At 42.4% G+C, this 17,615-nt stretch overlaps 1 protein-coding gene across 1 annotated transcript in view; it reads left to right on the top strand.

The window, feature by feature from the left end:
* Window positions 1-17,615, top strand: part of astn2 (astrotactin 2) — a 443,146-nt gene that overhangs the window by 286,200 nt on the left and 139,331 nt on the right. The window contains exons 12-13 of the mRNA XM_033646535.2: window positions 10,656-10,822; window positions 16,639-16,827. Coding sequence (XP_033502426.2) covers window positions 10,656-10,822; window positions 16,639-16,827 — 356 coding nt within the window. The remainder of the gene's footprint in view (window positions 1-10,655; window positions 10,823-16,638; window positions 16,828-17,615) is intronic.

Consider the following 17,615-nt stretch of genomic DNA (forward strand, 5'->3'; position numbering starts at 1 on the left):
CACCCACAATCAATCCCACAGAGGTGCGCACAGAACACGAGGAATCACAGATGAGTCAGAGTCGGCCGTCAGTGAAAGCGGTGAACACTGCTCTGCAAACTGTGAAACATTCTCAGAGTCTCTAACAGTCTTCATTTTGGAACAACAGAGCCGTTACATCGATACTCACGGAGGAGAAATTACCGCAGTACTCGCATCTTTGAGAAAAGTGATGTGTTAGTTGTTCAGGGCGACACATTTTCAGCATGTGGCTGATGTCTGAGAGTGTAAATTGATTGTTGTTTTCTAGCCCCAGCAGGGAAACCCATAAAATATTCAAATAGGAGCATTTTTCCATAATGACTATGGACTGTTAATAGTATCAATTACTGTATATGCATCCATCTCTACCGTTCACGTGGATGGTAAATAAGTGCTGTTTCCCAGCATCTAATGATTGACTCAGTGGGATACAATATAACATGACAGTCACCGAGATGACATGTTACCAAAGTGTGAATCTCAGATGCTCTTGCAAGCATAGGGGCAGATTTTGGGGGTGACACAGGGGACATGTCCCACTCAATATTTAGAATGTGCATTTGTTAAAATCTTGTAAAGTTGAGGATCCACTTCAACAGTAAGAGCTGGTTGTTGCTGAGGGAAGACTGGAGGAAACATGGCAGGAGCCACTCCAAGAGGTATTTTCCATCGTCACTTTTGGCTGTGCCGAATCGAGCCATGCCGCACCAATTTGCATTTCCATTATCAGTTTAGACGCGCCGTGCCACACCCAGAGTGGGTCCAAAAGCCAGGCCACCTGCACTCAAGCGGGTCGGGGTGACGTCCCGCCAACTGAAGCCAACCCCAAACGACCCTGCTTCTCCCCCTCAACAGTGTTGTGAGACTCTACTCACCTCTGTCTGCAGGACACCAGAGAGAAAAAGGCTTTTTTAAAAGTCTCTGTGTGTTAAGCTGTCAGCACTTTTGGAGCTTCTAACTGAATCTCTGTGGTTTGGAGTTTAGCCTCTCTCCTGTGTCCTGTTTCTACTTTAGATATCTGCTTTATTTTACTGTTTCATGTGTGGTGTATTAGAAGTTGAAGATGAAATTGAAAACTCAACATTTCCTTATTTTGCTGCTTCACAATAAAAGTTTTTATATAACAAAGTAACAGGGACTTTTATTGTGAAGAGTCTATAGGAAATGAAATGTGTTTATCACTGAATTAGCCGAACTTTCTTGTCAGTTTTTCATCAGTAAAGGCAAGTCTAATAATACCTGTAGGGAGGAAAGTGAAAGCAGAAACAGCCACAGTGAGATGTTCAATGAAGAGCTGCAGACAACAGGCTCTTACTGCACGTCTGCAAACAGCTCACCACCAACAGGTGAACTTCTTTTACCTGCCCTGCTGTGCCATGAAAAACACATGCATCAGAAATAACAGAGGACTCTAGCTGTGGATCAGCCCGCTGCTTAAAAATGTCATCACTTAAGACAAGCCATCATCAGTTAAAAGGCCCGTTTCCACTGCAGGAACGTCGGGGTAATTTTACGGGGCCGGGGCCGTTGGTGTGTGTCTCCACCGCAGGAACCACCCCTGAAGGACAGAGTTCCAGAACTTTTACGGGGGCTAAACAAGTCCCTGCCTCGGGGTTGGTACTCAGAACGGCCCCGAAAGACTCCTGGCTGGGGCTTGGGATTTACTTGGTGCTGATTGGATATACTCAAGGAGGGATGTGATGTCAACAGAAAGCAACAAAATAGCCGGCATTTTTAAAACTCAGCAGACGAGGGTTAGCTCGTTCATGTAGCTTCCGCCGACATGTAAAAAAGCTCACTAAATGGCCCGTGAAAAAAAATATTTGTTCCAGCGGATATCTTAGTTACCACATGATTGAGCTAGCAAAGCAGTTTTGTGTTGATATGTGTGGTATTTATTCAGTTTTGGGAAATCACAATGTCTAGAAAGCATCAGCTGACAGCGACAGCTAACAGCAGCAGCAAAGCTAACATCAGGACGTCGTCTGTTAAAAGCCTCCCGTTGTCAGATACGGCATGAAACTACTACAGTTAGCTCAATCACGTTGTAACTAAGACATCCGCTGGAAAAAATATTTTTTTCACGGGCCATTTAGTGAGTTATTACAGACACCGCTATCGGCTAACGGCGTCCCTACATCGCCCGGTCAAAATGGACGCACAATGATTATGTCAAATCCAGAGCCTTTACAGAAACCTTCCTCGTACTCTGCTCTCTCAGTGGAGACACGGCGGTTGAGAGGGCCGAGCGAGAGGATGTTCCTGTAGTAGTTCCTGCCCCCCAAATAGTACCAGAAACTCCTTCAGTGGAAACGGGCCTATAGACACACCTTTAAGTGGGTAGCCTTGTTGTAATGGTAATGCATATCCCTGCCGTGCTGGGCTGACGGCCCATACCAAACCAAGCCAAGCAAAGCCAGCCCATGACTGTCGAAAAAGGATATAATACAGTCCCTCCAGAAAATCGTGATCGCAATAACTAACGCAAATTCAATGAAAGTCCGCAATATTTGCGGGAGCTTGCCATTTTTCAAAAGTCCCGCGTTTTTTCTGCGTTTTTCCACATTTTCTAGCCAACCGGAAGTCATCGCGAATGTGACGTCATTTGAAACGTCATCAGACGTGTCATCAAGCGCACTAATGGCATTGCAGTATGGAAAAACGCTCTGTATTGTGGCATAAGAATCTGCACTGTATAAATGCATACAATATGCGTTGAATTTATTAAAATGTTATGTTTACAGAAGATGTAGCTTACATGTTGTTTTACAGTCACATTGTCTGGTTAGAGAGCTACAATATTCACTCAGGATTTTTTGCAACATTATTGGAGTCCATGTTTTGAAACTAATTAAATAAACCTAAAGAAGAGAACTATAAAAAAAAAAAAACATTTGCAGCTATTTTTGTAATATTCAGTACGAATATTCTAGCAAGTTATTACATGACTTATTTTTTTTGGAGGTAGTAATTTAAAATAAATTACATTTTTTTTCTCGTTTTTTTCTCTTTGCCACAATTTCTGCATAAAAATGCCGCAAAATTTATTGCAATTTTTGACAAAATTGGTCGCAAATTCAAGGTTTTTTGGCCGCGATATCCTAGAGGGACTGATAATACAGCCAGCAACAGAAAGATAAAATAAAAGGTGGAATTCTAGTCTGTCAACTACAGCCACTGCTGGTAAATAATAATATCAGAGATTTCAAGAATACATCATAATTTTACAAGAAATAAAAAGGTATTTTGAGAATACAGTCACAATATAATAGGTGAATAAGCATGTGCATCTGTAGCCTACAGATATTTAGACAGAAAGTTTGGACTGCAGTCTGGCGTCTTTCTTCTGACCTGTAGCTGTGTCTGTGCTTCTCAGTGAAAAGCTTGAAAAGTTGATGTTCTGTGGACAATATGCCACACAACGATGATTTTGAGATGATCAGAAGTGCTTTCAGTTAGTTTCTGTTTCCACATCCAAGTCATAGGAGTGCACAGCCACATCCATGAACTTTGTCTCATCCAGAGAGATTCCAAAATAGAGCACAGCAGTAATGTAATATACAGCAGACTATTTATTCTTGAAATATTATATTATGACTTCATTGTCATTGAATACTTACTTACTTACTTTAATCTTGTAATACTACAACTTTTTATGTCTTCCCAGACAACACAGATGTGGGTTGGGTTTTGAACATGAAATCATGAGCAGAAATCTTGCTGAAAACAAGCAATTCAAATGTCCAGAGTTTTGTAAAAGAGCAAACAAACAAATGTATCCTTGACATTATTAGGTGCCAGGTGCACGTTCAAAGAGCTAACTTCCCCAAACAAAAGGCAAAAAAACAGGAGGGAAGAGTAAATCATGCCTGCACGTGTGCTGACTCAGCAGAGATATTGTACAGAAGAAAAAATATTTGAAAGTAATACAGAAAGCCTGAGAGCTTCACTGCATTATATTCAATTATATTTTTATATTTTGAATTGTCAACTGCTGCCTGAATTTTTTATGCTTCCCTTTACATAAATAAAGACATTTCCACCATAAAGTGGTGCAGAAAAATTCACCGGAATGCAGGAAATGAAGGGTTTAACCCTCATAACACCCCCAAACACACACACACACACACACACACACCAATATTGAAGAGAAATGTGCACAGTTGCTTGCAAGGGAAGACACTGACTTTAAACACATGTGGATGTGGCATACTTCTGCTCTTTACACAGCTGCCTTTCTTTCTTTTAAGACACTACTGTACCATCATCACTTGAAACACATCTTCAAATGTAATTGTTTCACTCTCGGACCTCTGTAGTTTGATGGTGGTAAACTGGCACTGACACCGCAGGGCGATGTTTTGAAATGCAATGAAACGGAATCTCTCATTAGTGCGATGTATTACCGCTGTGTTGGGTTTGGGAATTCTGATGTAGCTTTGTTATTAATATTTTGCTGACAGACTGGGGTTGTCTAACAGTGCATTACTACATGTGATTGCCAACTGGCAAACAAATTCTTCCCATTATTTAGAGATCCTCTGACAGCGGTCCTTAAAGCAGAACCTATAATATTACACTGGCACAAACACTGCACAAAGGTACCATAAAATTACTAACTGAGTCTGATGGAGCACTGAGCAAAATGCATTGTGCCCTTGTCAGTGTCAATAAAAGGCCACTGATCATATATTTTATGGAGTGCCACAAACACTTTTGTTTTGTTTTTGTTTTTTTTGTTTTTTTCATTTTTTTTCCATTTTTCACGTTTAGGCTAGTGGTGTCACAAAACAGAATTGAGGTAGTGGAAGTGGTTTCCAACACTTAAAACCCGCCCTAGATTCCAAGGGGGCCCCGACCCACACTTACAACCAAGTGGAAGATGAAACACCTTGTGAAGTCAGCAACTTCGGCAAGTTTTGGAAAACAATTTGTTACTGTATGATCGGAATGTAGGCTATACAAACTACAGATGGTTGGACTAGCGTTAACTCATGAGCAACTCGGTTGAACACGGCGTCAAAATATTTAAACAAATCGACTCACCCAAACAAAATCGACCAGAACTAGAAGACCTGGTAGGCGCCTCCTGTTTTCAGCATTTCTTCTCCGTTGATAGCACACGCCACAACACAAGCGTTGGAGCCAGCATTTTCATTGCGTCGCTACTACGCGTGACGTATGCCTGCACGCCGGCCCACGCCAACTTGCATGAAGTGGCGTCCCATTTCTTAGGGAAAGATCTCTACCCTAATATTTCTCACTTCCCTCATCAAGGGTTATCTTGCAAACAAGGGCACTCAATATGAAGTGGAAGATTTAAGGGGTAGAAATGGGACAGGCCCTTAGTTAAGGAGGGATTTAGGAAAGTTCCCAGCAACTCTTAGCAAGTAAGGGACAGGAACTTTTACCTGAGTGAGGAGGTGTGGTTCACACCTTTGTCAGGTATGATGCATTCTTTTAATGCAGACACGCCCCTTTGTGAGCCTGCCAGGTGTGGACACCCAGTGGAAATGAAATGTTGTCATTGTTAGTGTGATCACTCTGCTGATGGAAGGTTGAGACAGACCCAAGTCATCACTGCTGCACTGTTGCATTTTTACAGTTTTCCAGATATCTTAGTGTTGTGATCATTTTATTTTTGGTGTTATAGCATTAGGTGGGAAATATGTGCTTATCCCTAATGACATTAACTACTCATATTATCCCTGCACAATCTAATCAGTAGCATTTAATTACTCTATGTCATCCAGCGTTTGGAGAATATTTCTCTGACCTCTTTGTCTTTCCACTATTTTCTACTCTGATTAAGGACCTGTTAAGCCTCTTAAAAGTCCTCCTCAGGACCAAGTCCTTAGTTTAAGGGTGAATTCTAAGAATTTTCTTAGAATTCCGTCACTAGGAGCAACTCGGAAGCTGTGTCAATATGGCCCTTGAAACCCTGGATCAGAAATAAGGTGAGCACACGTTATCAGAAAAAGTCGCTGGGCACACAGGTATTGAGCCAAGGGCCCATGTCCGACTTGCCAAACAGTGTAGAGGAAACTCTGATTTGTAGTGTCAAACTGCTTTATTCATTGTTTTTATCAGTTCAAATCACCTGGTCCATTTATTCTAGAGAGGAAGAGACCTCTGGGGATAATTTTGCTCCTGTTAAAAAGTTCCTGAACAATGAACACTGAAAGAATTCTGACCGGCAGAAGTTTCAGCTGGTTGCAATTTGCAATCATCAAGGCTAAATGCCACTAAAGCAGGATTTATACTACGGTGTAGGCTCTATGTCGATGCAGAGCCGATATGCACCTCCCCAGAAATGTAACTACACGTCGCAGTGACACAGACCTCCTGTCTGTTTTTGTAAGCTGAAACCATTTCCCTCACTGGAAAGGAAGCTTTTATTTACTTTAATTTCACAGATAAGAAAAAATTAATTGTGAAGACAATAAAGCCTCCACAAAAATAGCATTTTAAGTCTTGTGTGTGATTTATCCTGGCTTCATATGAGTAGAGGAAGTCTTCGCTATTTGCTAGGCTAATTAATACAATGTAAAACCCATAGGCTTGTGCTAATAACGTTAGCATGTTGTATTTGTTTGGAAAACATGTTCAGTATTAGACAGTCGTTTTGTCAATGAACCTTGTGAGTTGTAATGGAGCCGAATTTTGTAACGTTACTTTTGTTAAATGTTGCTTTTGTCCCTGGCTTCATATTAGTAGAGGAAAAGTCTGCTAGCCACCAAGCTAATTTATACAATGTAAAATGCCTTAGGCTTGTGCTAAAAACATTAGCATGTTGTTTTTGTCACAAAACTGTGTCCAACAAAAGACAAGTGCTTTGTCTGTGAATGCTGCGAGTTATAGTGAAGCCAATTTGTGTACGTGTGTTTGAAATTGTTGCTATTAAGCCATGTTTAATGTGTGTTTTCGGTGTGTTTTGAATCAACTAAACTATAGGGCTTCACAGAAACCCTGCTGCTGACTAGTGTTTTGAAGGTGTAACTGCAGAGTGACACAGTCACACAAGTATAAATGCTCACAACAGTGCAGGCTACATGCATAGACTGTGCACAGAGCTGATGGACAAGTATAAATCCTGCTTAAATGTCCCTAAAACATAAGCACTGTTCCTTTACAATTACTGGTAAGTCACTATATCAAGGAATGTGTTACTTTATGACAAAACAAAGAAAAACAGATCATGTCATGAGGCATAAACAAAATCCTAAATGACAGACAGATCATGGTTTACTAAAGGAACATTTCAAAACATTATAGCAATTAAGTAATTAAAACTTGTTACTATTTATTTCTGTAACTCACTTAATCACATTCTAATTGCTCATATGTCAAAAGAAATATTATCATTATATGAAATGATAAACAGCATTTTTTGCCTGCTTCCAACACATAAGCTGAGCCAGCAGAAAAGTTTATCAAGTGTAACCTCGTTGTTTTCTCTACATAACAATCTTTTGTTTACTTATGAGATGTATAATGCAACCCAAATCACGAACAGTAGGCTATTAAGTCTGTAAGTTATTAATGGTAAGTAAAATTACATTTTTAATGGAGTCCAGCTTTGTTATAGAATGCATCTGCTGTTGTTGCATTTATGCTTAATTAGTGTTTCTTATGCTGGGGGAAATATAATTCAATAAAAAAAGCACTTCATAAATTCAATGCTGTACCATAAATTAGTGAATCTGAAGTAAGGATATTGGAGCCAGTGTTCCCCTTCAGATTTGTGTGTATGCTCAGGTGAATGGGATTTGATTTGTGAGGAGTTTGATGGGTATTAATGCTAAAATGGAAGTTAAACTAAAACTGAAGGCTACACCGTAACTGAAAATCTAACATCCTGTGATTAAAGCTTGTGATATCAGTACAGCTTGGTCATGGGACAGATTTATAATTAACCTGACCTTCACCACTGACCTCACAATTATGGGTAAGTCTCACTGCCCTCATGTGAGATTCTGAGTAAAACTTTGAGATATTTCTGCTCCTCAAATCCCCTCTATCTGTAATATGTAAAACTGCTCATTTACTACCATTTTTAAAGGAGCAGTGTGTAGAATTTAGTGACATCTAGCAGCTGAAACTTTTACCATGTGCCCAGCATGAGCTCCTGGTTAGAATTCAGTGTTTATTGTTAAGGAGGTTTTTAGCACAAGCCAAATAGTATGCAGAAGTCTCCTCTTCTCCAAAACAAACAGATCAGTGTGTTTCTCTGACACTGTTCAGCTTGACACAGGCCATCACCTGCAAATGTGTGCTCATCTTTTTTATCTGAAAACTTAAGATCCAGTCAATCAGGAAGTTTTTATGGGGGGCCGAATTATCCACAGAGGTCTCTTCCTCTCCAAAACAAATGGACCAGGTGATTAAATCCTGTAAAAACACTGAGTACAGCAGTTTCATATCAAAAATCGTTGTTTTTCCGACACTGTTTGGTGGAAAAGCTGCTAACTACGTTGACCAGTGTGTGAATGTGAATGGCAGAGGTGGGAGTAAGTCACACATGTGCAAGTCAGCCAACTGCAACAGCAAAATCCTGCTGTTACATTAACAATCTAATGAGATCAGATACAGTCGTAGACTACAAAAGCCTCAGGGGACATTTTCACAGCACTTTTTCCTTGTAATACTTTAAGTACGTTTCCTGATTATACTTACATACTTTTACTTAAGTAACATTTTAAATGCAGGGATTTGACTTGTAACAGAGTGTTTTTACAGAGTGGTATTTGTTGCTTTTATTAGAGTAAAGGACTTAAAGGCGTAGTGCACCCAAAAATGAAAATTCAGCCATTATCTACTCACCCATTTGCCGATGGAGGCTCAGGTGAAGTTTTAGAGTCCCCACAACACTTGCGGAGATCCAAGGGGAGAGTGGGTAGCAACACAACTCCACCTAATGGAGGCTTATGACGCCCCAGATTCAAACGTCCAAAAACACATAATTGAAACCACAAAATATCTCCATACTGCTCGTCCGTAGTGATCCAAGTGTCCTGAAGCCCCGACATAAAAAGCTGTGTGGAAAAACGTCATTTGAACTCTGTTTTTAGGCTAAAACAGAGTTCAAATGACGTTTGAGTGTGGACGAGCAATATGGAGATATTCTGTGGTTTCAATTATGTGTTTTTGGACATTTGAATCTAGGGCGCCATAAGCATCCATTAGGTGGAGTTGTGTTGCTACCCCCTCTCCCCTGGGATCTCCACAAGTGTTGTGAGGACTCTAAAACTTCACCTGAGCCTCCCTCGGCATATGGGTGAGTAGATAATAAGTGAATTTTCATTTTTGGGTGCACTATCCCTTTAAGTACTCCCTCTTCTGCTCCAAGCCCTCTGGTCAGGGTGAAAGACTCCTCTCACATACCTGCTGCTCTCAGAGAGCAGGTGAGATAGCAATGCCCAAACACAAGCCAAGCAGGAAGGGAGAGCCAAAAAAAAAAAAGTCACGCCAAGCACACATACACACACTCACAGTTAGTGAACTTATGTTGGGACAGCAGGCAGGAACAGTCGTTACGCACTGTGGCAGTATCAAAACCTAGTCCAAGTAAGAGGAGAGCCTGAGCATATAAAGCTAGCAGCGCGTGTATCAGCTCCCACAGTGGTGAGTGTGTGTGTAATGACCCAGAGCTGGTCGCAAAGCACGTTCAATACTAAGCGAGTTATTGAAAACTTAACTTGCACGTATCACACAGGTGGAACTCAATAAAAGCACACGGTGACGCTCATGATGCCGCTGTACATACTGCCATTCCTGCCCTACCTCTCGTGAATGGCTCTACCTAGAGTCAGAGCTTGGTTTGTCTATTCTGGGCTACTGTAGAAACATGGCGCTGCAACATGGTGATCTTCGAGGACGCGCTTTCTATGTAGATATAAACAGCTCATTCTAAGGTAACGAAAATATGACGATTGTTATTTTCATGGGATTACACCAAAGAAGCTAACTTATTGTATTATATTACACTGCTGCCGATACATCCTTCTAAATCCTGCACACTGGAGCTCCAAGTTATTTGTTTCTATTTTTCTCTCCAATTTGTAACGGACAAATCCCCACACACTAAATTGCTTCTCACTGCTTACACACTCCTTGTTGGCCTGGGGAAGGTGTAGACATCTCACGTCTCCTTCGATAAACATGGAGTCCCCTGCCACTCTTTTCCACCTGTCAGTGTGGAGCCTCACCAGGAGAGCATAACACACGTGGAGTTTTGTGTCTGGCTCGAAAAAAACCCCAAACAAACACAGACCTCAAGTAGTGAGATAAGCTGTAAGGATGATTCCAACCTGCCGCTTTACAGTGTTTCATATCTTTAATCACATAAAAAAGAACCTCCATGTTTTCTGTCTCCTATCAAATGAGATAATTGTCGTCTTTTGTTCTTCTGTCTTTGAATTCCTCAGTATCCCACAGCCCACTTCTCCTCGCTCATCGCACTATATTTGCCTCCTTGGTGCCGCCTCGTCCTGATTAAAATGCACACGCTGACCTCTGCGCTTTACTCTCTTCTTCTCTCCCCCTAATTTATGCCTTCCTCCTCACCCTCTCTCCTCATCTCCCTCCCACCACCTCTCCTCCTCTCTCTCTCTCTGTCTCTTCTTTTCTTGCAGTGTCCTGAGGGGCTGAGGCCAATGAAGGATGGCTCAGGTTGCTATGACTACTCTAGGGGCATTGACTGCACGGATGGCTTCAATGGAGGCTGTGAACAGCTGTGTCTCCAGCAGCTTGTGCCCCTTGAAGATGACCCCAGTTCCAGCAACGTGCTCATGTTTTGCGGGTGAGAATAACCAACGTTAAAAAAAAAAAAGAAAAGAAAGGTGTCTGCAGACTGGAAATACAGCTACCTCATAAATAGGCTTCGTGAGTGATATTTCAATCAGGACATTCTTCCTTAGGAAATGAAATGTGTAAACAGGAAATACCTGAAAACTGACTTTTTACCTCCTGCACAATATCCAGCGATACATTGAGTCTGTGAACGCCCCCTTCTTCATCCTACACATTCCACTGAGCTGATATACAGTACCCGGACTGCTTTCTTCCACCTCCGCAACATCTCCAGCACTGAGGTCTTGATCCTTGCATTTGTCACAACCTGTATTGAATACTGTAACACAGTTCTCTCTGGTCTCCCCTCCAAACTCCTTAAAGGGAAATTTCGGTTTATTTCAACCTGTCTCCTTTTGTCCTAAATTTGTTTCAAGTGACTAATGACATAAAAATAATAGTTAGCATGTTAGCTGTTAGCCTAGATACAGCCGTAGCGTCAGACCTGTTAAAACGTAAGTGAACGGGCATACTTCAAGTGCAAAGTTAGTCCACTAAACAAGCTTTTTCTCCACAAAGACCGCCTCATATCGTTAGGATAAATGTCAGAGAACATATAGAAAACGACATGTAAACGTGTTGTCTTACCTTACCGGTGTGGTGCCATGTTTGTTTACAATGTAGCTCTGCTTTCCAAAGCGCGGCTGAAATATTGCGAGAACAAGCAGCGATCTCATAGCGTGCCTGAAATCTCGCAAGCTCTAGATAAAGCCCAGCTGGATACTAACGTTACTCCAGGTGGAGGTGTCTCGTCCTCTGTCACATCCAGAGCTTGAAAATAAGGCTGCAACCGGTCCCATTCCTTGCAACAGAGGCATTCCTCTTCTGTGGGCACTGGGGCACAGCATTCACAGGTACACCAGCAATCTCCAGAGCTACGCAGCCTTGCAGCAGCCGTTCCTCCTCTCTCGTCCTCTACCTGTTGCGCCTCTCTCTCTCTCCTCCTCCGTTCTTCAATTTCACGAAGCTCTTCGTCAGTGTATTCTGGCTCAAATAAATAAGGGCGGCCATCAAACTCTGCAAAATCAAATTCCTCCACAAAGTCGAAGTCTGGCAAAAAGTCAGCCATTATTCTATAAATCTTTCATAAAATAAATGAATGAACTTTTCAGGCTACTGTCCGGTTCTGCCTTGCAGCTGCTGCGGCTTGTTCTTGCGAGATTTCGGCCACACTTTGGAAAGCAGAGCTAGATGGTAAACAGACATGGCAGCACACCGGTAAGGTAAAACAACACGTTTACATGTCGTTTTCTATATGTTCTCTGACATTTATCCTAACGATAAGAGGCGGTCTTTGTGGAAAAAAAGCTTGTTTAGTGGACTAACTTTGCACTTGAAGGTTGCCCTTTCACTTACGTTTTAACAGGTCTGACGCTACTATGCGCCCCGGCTGTATCTAGGCTAACGGCTAACATGCTAACTATTATTTCTATGTCACTAGTCACTTGAAACAGATTTAGGACGATAGGAGACAGGTTGAAATAAACCGAAATTCCCCTTTAACGGGTTTCAAATCATTCAAAACTCTGCTGCCGGGATCATTACCCACACCGCATCATCCGTCCACATCATCCCCATTCTCATCCAACTACACTGCCTCCCTGTTCAGTATTGGATTGACTACAAAAACCCTCTGCTCACCTTCAAAGCCCTCCACAACCCTAGCAAACACCTCACTGCGCTCTTCCCTCTGCTGGTCTCCTGACCATTCCCACCTCACGCCTCAGCACCATGGGCGCCAGGGCTTTCACCTGCACTGCCCCCAGGCTCTTCAACTCCCCACCCCACACATTCGACAGGCTGACAGGATAACAGCCTTCAAATCCCATCTCAAAACCCACCTATTCAAGCTGGCGTATGCACTGTGCAATCACTGTGTATTACTGTTTTTACCCCCAATATGTGTTTGCCAAATTCACGTCACTTGTTTCATATCTTATTTTATGCTCTGTAAGGTGACTTTGGGTATTTTGAAAGGCACCTCTTAGATAAAATTTAATATTTATTATTTTAGTATGTGGACTGGGGGAAGCTTTTCTGAGCACCTTCCCTTCAACTACACTGTGTCACATTGTTATCTCCAGGGAGTTTCCATTTGAAAAAGGTTACACTGCAGCCATGCAGCCACCTGTGTTTCACTCTGGCATTCCAACAGTCCCCTTTTGTTTTCTTCGCTTTTTTATTTTTGAACGAATAGTTGGAAAGAAATCATGTTCCACACCATTATGCCAACACTACCTTTTACCCCATATACCGAGCAAGATGGATCAGTGGGTTCACACTGTTTGTGTCATGCTGGTCGCAGAAATCTTCTAAGCACCACCACAACACCTTTTCTATTTTCTCTCTCATCACATCTGTCATCTTTGAAGGAATTTCTGCTTCTGCTACTGAGAATGTAGTGGAGGAAAATCCAAGAGGAATTTGGAGATAGTGATCTGTTAATTAGATGCTGATGTAGTAGCATTGATCATGCCACGCTGCAAGATGCTAAATTCATGGCACTGCGGGCCCAGTGCTGGGATGACTGATGCAAAGAAACTATGAATTCTTGTCAGTGTGCAGCTCCTGACAACTTTTTGGGTCTCAGGCAAGTGGGAACTGAACAGAGGGAGCTGGATGACAGGTGAAGGATATCCTAATTCTCCTTGAGACGTGTCAGGTCCACAGTGTGAGATGGCATATTCTTTTTCCCCACCGGAACAGTAGGTTTCCTTTCACTGTGGGTGAACAGGCCAACACCAAAATGCAATTTTCAGCAATGTCCACATTTCCTAATGTCATCAGTACAATTGATTTGGACTCATATTTTTATAAAGGCACCTCAGGAGGATAAAATTTGTTTTTGTCAATCAAGAATATGTTCATCCCATCAGTGTGCACACCCTCTGTGACGCACAAATGACTCCAACAATTGCTGTTGCACAATGGTTGGGGTCAAGAGACACAGCTTCCCCTTCATGCCAGGAGAAGACACTGCTTCACCAGGTCTGCTGCATTTTCAGGACAGCGTTGCCAACAACGGCAGAGTCCTCTTTCCCACTGAGGCGCTGAGACCCGATCAACCGCGTGAGCCCAGATCTCAGAGCCAGCCAACAGCAGCAGATACTCATCCTCCTCTGTAAGGGAGGACTGTGCAGATAAATGCAGGAGATACGATAATTGTGACTGATTGCACGGTCTGCTGAATTCTGCCCCCCATTTAAATGTGTTTCCAGCAGAGCGCTTGTGTCCACAATTTCTACAATGACAATGGCAAGTGCACTGCTTTGCTAATGTAAAAGACATTCTGGCCAAAAGCTTACAACAATAAGGGCCAGATGTAAAAAGGATTATAGAGTACCAGCCTTGCTTTTGTACAGCATGGATATATTTTGACTGCTAGTGTTTGTATTTAGCTGGATGGGTGCTGCCCATAGATTGGTGGTAAGTGCTCTACAGATACACCAAAGAAAAGGCTAAGGTGTTGGCTGGGTAGTTCTCTGTTTTTTTCACCCACAAATGACCATTTATGTATCAGTTACTCACCCTGTGTTGAATTTGTGAAGAAAACTTGCATGCCTCCAACAAATGAAGAATTCAAAAATTGAGAAAATTCTTTATGAAATGAAATGACAGCAGTAAAACTCACACAACTCATGCAGTATAATCCAAGTCTCATTATGCTCAGTACTTCCCAAACAGATAGGTCTTTCAGAAGGGGAAATGACTAAATGTGAAACTTGTCCATGCTCTCTTCAAAACCAGACTCCATTGCCACAAACAGTAACTTTACTTTGTTGAACAAGGGAGCCGATGGTCTACTGCTGCAACCCGTTCTTATCCTGTAGTTGTCAAATACTGCCGCTTGGTCATTGACTTCCACGTCAGACACCGGTGAAAAATGTCATTCAGCTGTACAAAATGCTGCTGGGTGCCATCTGATTGGAACGCTGCCGCACAATAACGTAATTTCAGGTACTTGAAAGTCTCTGTAGAGCAGGTGGGGCGGGTGGTGGATGGTTCCAACACACACCAAACTTTCACCCAGGATCCTGGTGCTTGTTTCCCATATGAATGTAGAGCCAAAACATGATGTTTTTTTCTAAACCTAACCACACACTCCTGTTGCCTAAGGCCCGGACTACACAGAAGGCATTTTAGCAGCTGGTGGTGCCTTTTTGTAATTGTTTTTAATGAGAATGAAGCTTGTGGTTTTTAAGTTGCGATGCGCCTTGCCTTTCTGCACTCAAGGCGCCTCGCATTTATGCCAGAGCGCTCTGAACTCTTCAAGTTGAAAAAACTTCAACTCAGAATGGAGAAGCGCCCCATGTCATCTCTTTTTTTTAGACATCTTTTTTTCCCCATTGTCCAGTCGGGTGTATTTATAGGCGGGCCTTCTGTGGCAACAAGTTTACAGTTGGTAAACAATGGAGGGGAAACTCGGGGTAGCGGTTGCTGGATATGGCGATAGATGACGATAGACAGCAGGTCGCCAAACTGCCCCTGAGTCATCCTAAAATATGCCTGGAAACAGCCATCATCGAGGAGAAGCTCATGGACCAACTGGTGGTACTCCCCGTGATCCACCCTCTTTTAAGGGTCTCATGTACCCACACAGATCTCTGTCTCCCTGTGCCCAGCAAACTATTTGCTGACAGCCTCTCACCCTCAACCAGAGCTACAGCAAGTAGTGGTAGATTGATTATTCAGGAATGTTAGTGTAAGGATGTGACGGGGTGATTGCCTGCCAACAATAAAAAGTGGCAGCAATCGATTTTTTTTCTTCACTATTGGCATTCAGTTTACAAAAAAGGCAGTGCGGTGCGCCTCACATTTTGTAACCTGCAAAACACTTTCTGTGTGATTGGGGCCTAAACCCAGCCACATGCTTCTGCTCCCCAAAGCTAACCACATGTGTTTTTTGCGTAAAGAAATAAACGTAAATACAAGGATTTATTGACACAAGCTAATTTTGGAAAAGACTGTATACATCTAAGGAGCAGAAACTGTACATTTCTTGTGAAAACAGAAGTGTATTTTGAAAAGACGCAATGCATGTAACAGGCAGAAATTGACACGGCGTCCGGGAAGGTCAACAACAGATGCACCCAGGATACTCCACTGACCAAGCGACGATACGTGACGAGTTAGGGGTGAGGAGTTAGGAGTTTGTGTGTGTTATTGTGTGACTTTGGTGAATCCAACCTACCCCTTTAAAACACCAAAGTCACACATTAAGAGTGTGTACGCTGATATTTTGATATAGTTTTACTGTTGTTAAATGTGGACCTCTATGTCTTCAATTCACCAAGAATTTTCCCTGTTTTTGGATTTTTTGTTCATTGGGAGAGTGCGAGAAGTTTTCTTTACAAATGTAACTTAACATAAGGTAAGTAATTCATGTGCGATTGTCATTTGGCGGGTAAAGTATTCCTTTAAAATGGAAACGTGTGCAACATTTATGCCATGATTCATCTTCTAACTTGCAGTTGACCACACTCAGTGGTGTAGTGCAGGGTATAGGCAGGTATACGGGATATACCCACCTCTTTTTTTGGGTGTTTACAGTATACCTATCTATCAGCCAAAAAGCCATTGTAATATAAAGGAGAGTAAACCCACTTCCTTCTCTGTAACCTACCCATCTACCCAGTAGTACACCCACCTCATCACCTCCCACTGCACCACTGCACACACTGTATGTATCCTTTCACCTCAAGTGTAAATAGGTTCAAATACGTGACACATTCTACATTATATTGACAGCTTTCCCCTCCTCCTCAGGTGTGTGCAGGAGTACAAACTGGCAGGGGACAGCCGCTCCTGCCTACTGCTGTCAGACAACTGTGAGGGACCAAAATGCCCAAGGCAGGATGTCCACTTCAATGACACCCTGTTTGGTGAGATGCTGCATGGATACAACAACAAAACCCAGCAAGTCAACTTGGGACAGATATTCCAAATGACCTTCCGGTAACTAGTGTACAAGTACACACATTCACACTTACACAGCAGCACACTCATCGTCAGAATAACATTTTCCTATTGTTGGTGGCTATCTGGTTTGTTGTTCTGTCCTTTTCTTTGATCTGATTTAGACTCGTGTGTTATCACTCCTTTTTCTCTCTGTTCTTTTGTCCTTTTGTCTCAGTTTTGAAAAGTATTATTTCATTATTTCTACTGGTTTGGATTACATCAGCAATCTTCCTTTGAGACCTGTTGTTTCACATCTTAACTGTTTACATCTTCCTGCGTCTCCCAAGACAAACCATCAGGAATAACGGCCGTCTTTTATCAGTTTTGGGTTGTAGGAGAGATAGAAAGGCTTGAGAGCTCAGCGGAGCAGCTCTGAGAATCAGTAGTCAGGGTTTGCCGTTGGGGTGCCGCATCTGTGTTTGCACAGATGTGTGTGTGCATGTGTGTGTGTGTGTGTCAGAAAGAGAAAGTGAGAAGGGGATGAGAGAGTGATGGTTGAGTGAGGATTGAGACTTATCCCATTGCAGTTCTCCCTAAACTGTCAGCCCTGTGAAAACCTGGCTCGCTCTGATAAGTCACATGCTGTTTGTGGCGAAATGTGCCTGTAATCACAACGAGATGATGAGGGTCTATCTATGCACATATACAGTACACACAGAAAAACAGCCTATATCTTGCCTCTCTCTTTCTGTCTCTCTCTCTCTCTCTCTCTCTCTCTCTCACACACACACACACACACACGCACACGCACACACACACACGCACGATACATCTACACAGTTTTT

This window comes from Epinephelus lanceolatus, chromosome 19 (genome assembly GCF_041903045.1).
Source record: "Epinephelus lanceolatus isolate andai-2023 chromosome 19, ASM4190304v1, whole genome shotgun sequence".
Lineage (NCBI taxonomy): Eukaryota > Metazoa > Chordata > Actinopteri > Perciformes > Serranidae > Epinephelus > Epinephelus lanceolatus.